The sequence below is a fragment of the Raphanus sativus genome, chromosome 4 (genome assembly GCF_000801105.2).
Source record: "Raphanus sativus cultivar WK10039 chromosome 4, ASM80110v3, whole genome shotgun sequence".
Classification (NCBI taxonomy): domain Eukaryota; kingdom Viridiplantae; phylum Streptophyta; class Magnoliopsida; order Brassicales; family Brassicaceae; genus Raphanus; species Raphanus sativus.
In genome coordinates, this window is record NC_079514.1 from 52,014,275 (window position 1) to 52,017,647 (window position 3,373).

General features: G+C 34.5%; 1 protein-coding gene across 1 annotated transcript; it reads right to left on the bottom strand.

Moving 5' to 3' along the window:
• Nucleotides 1–227: 227 nt before the first annotated feature.
• On the bottom strand, nucleotides 228–2,092 carry LOC130510857 (putative F-box protein At3g58860). The gene is made up of 3 exons (XM_057007552.1): nucleotides 1,244–2,092; nucleotides 792–932; nucleotides 228–710 (listed from the first exon to the last, which is right to left on the bottom strand). Exons 1-3 carry the CDS (start codon nucleotides 2,090–2,092, stop codon nucleotides 354–356), a joined length of 1,347 nt encoding a protein of 448 aa, XP_056863532.1. The 3' UTR covers nucleotides 228–353.
• Between the last annotated feature and the right edge of the window lie 1,281 nt (nucleotides 2,093–3,373).

Here is a 3,373-nt window from a genome sequence, read left to right on the forward strand (position 1 = left end):
CTTTTTAAAATCAGAGCAAAAAAATAAAGTTACAACAAAAACTATGCAGCTTAATTCTACAGTAAAAGGTCAAAAACTACACATCAACCAACAAAGCCCAATATCTCGACAAACACCCTAAGTCATCAAAGTGCAATGGACTTGCACCAAAAACACCTCTAAAGAAAGAGATTTTGAGGAGAGAAAAAAAGAAGAAGCAAATTACTTGCTTCAGACGGCAAGGATTATGAAAAAGTAAACTTCAAAGTTGCAAAGACACAACCATGGTGTCAAGTTGAACGTAAAAACAAATCGTACTTAAAACACATATAAGAAAAACCCAAAGAAACAAAAGACATTGCCAGATCAAGTTTTCATCCACGAGAACTCCATTTCCGAGTCAATCTCCGGTACAAGAAAGCATGCATCCAGAATATGACATTGCAACTCGACGTCTCGTTGAAATGCTTCAGTGTCTCCTCCACAATGTCTAACCATTTAGGGATACCAAACATTGTATCTTCCTTCTCTTCAACAACTATCTCCAACTCTTTCAAACTCGGCAAATAGTCCAAGAAATGTTTTATCATGTGCACCTCTCTTATTGTTCCTCTAAACCCTAAAATCCTTATTTTATTCACATGACAAGACATGAGCGACCATCCTTTGTTCCGCTTAGAAAGGCAGACACAAACATCCCCACATTCATCCGTTATAGAGTGTAAAAGTTCCTGACAAAGAACACAATAAACCATTCCAAACTCAAAGCTAGTGAAAACTATAAGAGAAGTGTGTGTGGTTTTGTTTTATACCCCAATGTATAGAGTCTCCAAACGTGGACAGCTCCTTAGCAGAAGTGGCATTGCTTGCCATCCTTGAATCATAACACTCTTGATACTCAAAGTTGTAAGGTTTCTGAAAACCGGCATCGTTTCGCAGCAAAGAGAAAGTATCTGAAACAAGAAGAGACGTTTTGTTATGCTCCAAAGAAACATATACTCCCTCTGTTTCATTATAAGTGTCGTTTTAAACTTGTGCACACGGATTAAGAAAGCATTTAATTTTGCATATTTTCAATATAAAAACATCATTACCGATACAATTCAACCAATAGAAAAATAGAATGGAGAATAAAGTTAATAAATTTTGCATTGAAACTCTAAAACGACACTTATTTTGCAACGAAAAAAATTCTCTAAAACGACACTTAATATGAAACGGAGGGAGTATTTTACAAGAGAGACTAAAAACAGTATATACTGACCTCGAAAGTTGTAGGAGTTAAGGAAAGTATCTTCACGTTTTGAAGGCCATGAATAAGCTTTATCACATTATCCCTTGCTCCACGGACTCGAAATGGAGTTATTCCAAGTTCGATCCCAGCCTCGACTAGGTTTGGCATGTTAACCAATGGATAATCCTCAGCAACAAAATCGTCGTAGTCCAAGAAGACAAGATTCGGTGTGTCGAATGAGAAAGTGCCTATACAGCCTTCTTGGACAGATATCTTAAGCTTCTTGAGAGATGAACTTGACAAGATCTCGTCTCTATCTCTCCACCTCATGTTAAGCAACATTAATCCCTCGAGGACAGGACAAGCAGGAAGAAGTGTCTGAAACTGACCTCTACCAAACTCAACTGCGACAAGAACAAGATTCTTAAGATTTGGTAAGAACATGTCATCGTCCCACGCGTAAAGATCGATTCCATATCCTGTTTTCAGCTCAACTAACGTCTTACTAACAGATATCTCATAAGGAAGAGAATATTCCTCATCAAACTTCACGAATAGATCAAGGTGAGTAACACCGCGTCGCAGCACGTTGCATATCCAACGATCCACACGATCAGGATCAACACCGGTTTTAACGTTGAGAGAAAACTCCTTGATGGGAGAATCACCTTGCAATGCCAAAACCCTATCCACGAAATCCATGAAACTCTTGGAAGCTCCATCGAGATAGAGATTAGGGACAAATGCAAAAAGATTGCGCCATCTCTTTGCGAGAACTGATGTGGAAGCAGCCTCCTTTGTTGTTGGAAGAAAGGACAAGATGTGAGAGATAACCGGGTCCGGTAACTTGTTGAAGAGATCCATCTTCTCCTGTTGCATTGGTCTACATAAATCTCCAAAGAAAATTAAAACATCAATAATACATAGAAACCAAACAGAGAAGAGTCAAACAAGAAGCCACTCAAAGAAATTTACTTTTAATGTTTATTTCATTTCCTTTAATTGTGATGTGATTAGAGATTGCATACCTAAATAAAATCGAAGCAGAGTTATTTCTTACCAAAAGCTTTCAGATGCTGTAGTAGATAGCAAGCAACACGTACATATATATAAGATGTGGAAAGAGGAGGTGTGAATGGGAAGCTTTTAATGGCGGGAATTCAAAAAGTCAAATCTCTCGATGCGTTGAGTGCGTGATATGGGGGAAGGCAAATATGCATTTTATCAACATTAAATTCAGTAATGTATTAAATTTCGGGAAAGGAATAAATTAGATTTGATCAAATAATAATATATATTTTCAGTTACAAACGTTTATATTTTTATGGTCATTATTTTGGAAAATATATACAAATAATTAAGTAGGAATTAGGAAAACCAAAACAAGTTACCAATTGATATGTTTTGAAAACTAACATCTTCACCATTAGAAAACGAATACTCAAAATCTTAATGGTTATTTATTTAAACTTTTATCTTATTTGAAAAAAAAATTGAATCGATTGCCTTGGCGTTTTTTTTATAGGAAAACAAGCATCACGGAGGAGATTTGGATGCTCAATCCGACAGAATATTTTCTTCAATTTAAATTTGGGCCAAGCCCATGTATTTTAAATCTCCAAATTATCATATCCTCTTCTGCAGATTTTGTTAACAAACAAGAAAAAATTGGATTTTGTTAACAAACAAGAAACTTGATCTTTTCAAGAAACTTGATCTCATATAAAACTCCTTTACAACTTTCAAATTTATAATATAATCCATAAGACAAGTAAATAAAATTTTCTAGAACCAAAATCATGAAAAATCAATCATGTTCATTAGCTCAATGCTCAGTTTATTTTTATATACTAAATGCAAATGTTTAAATGTTGTTTGTTTAGACATCATTGAACTTGTATCTACATATTACATCTGGACACAAATTTATAACATCTAAAAGCTTTTCATATTTGAGATACAAATATATGTAAGGTTTGGATGCAAATTTTGGACAAATCTCTTAGACAAACTAAAACATCAACAATATATAACAAACCATATCAAAAATTAAACAGCATGCTACTCAAATAAAGTTATGTTTAGTGTTTATTTCTTAACAATTTTATTTTTAGTTATTCACAAGCTTAGGTTCCATGAAATAAATTTAGTTTGAAAGTT

Coding starts and splice junctions, on each gene's coding strand:
- LOC130510857 (XM_057007552.1), bottom strand. CDS start 2,092: ATGCAACAGGAGAAGATGGATCTCTTCAACAAGTTACCGGACCCGGTT. Junction 933..1,243: donor TAACTCCTACAACTTTCGAG/GTCAGTATATAC, acceptor TTCTTGTTTCAG/ATACTTTCTCTTTGCTGCGA. Junction 711..791: donor TGGAGACTCTATACATTGGG/GTATAAAACAAA, acceptor GTTCTTTGTCAG/GAACTTTTACACTCTATAAC.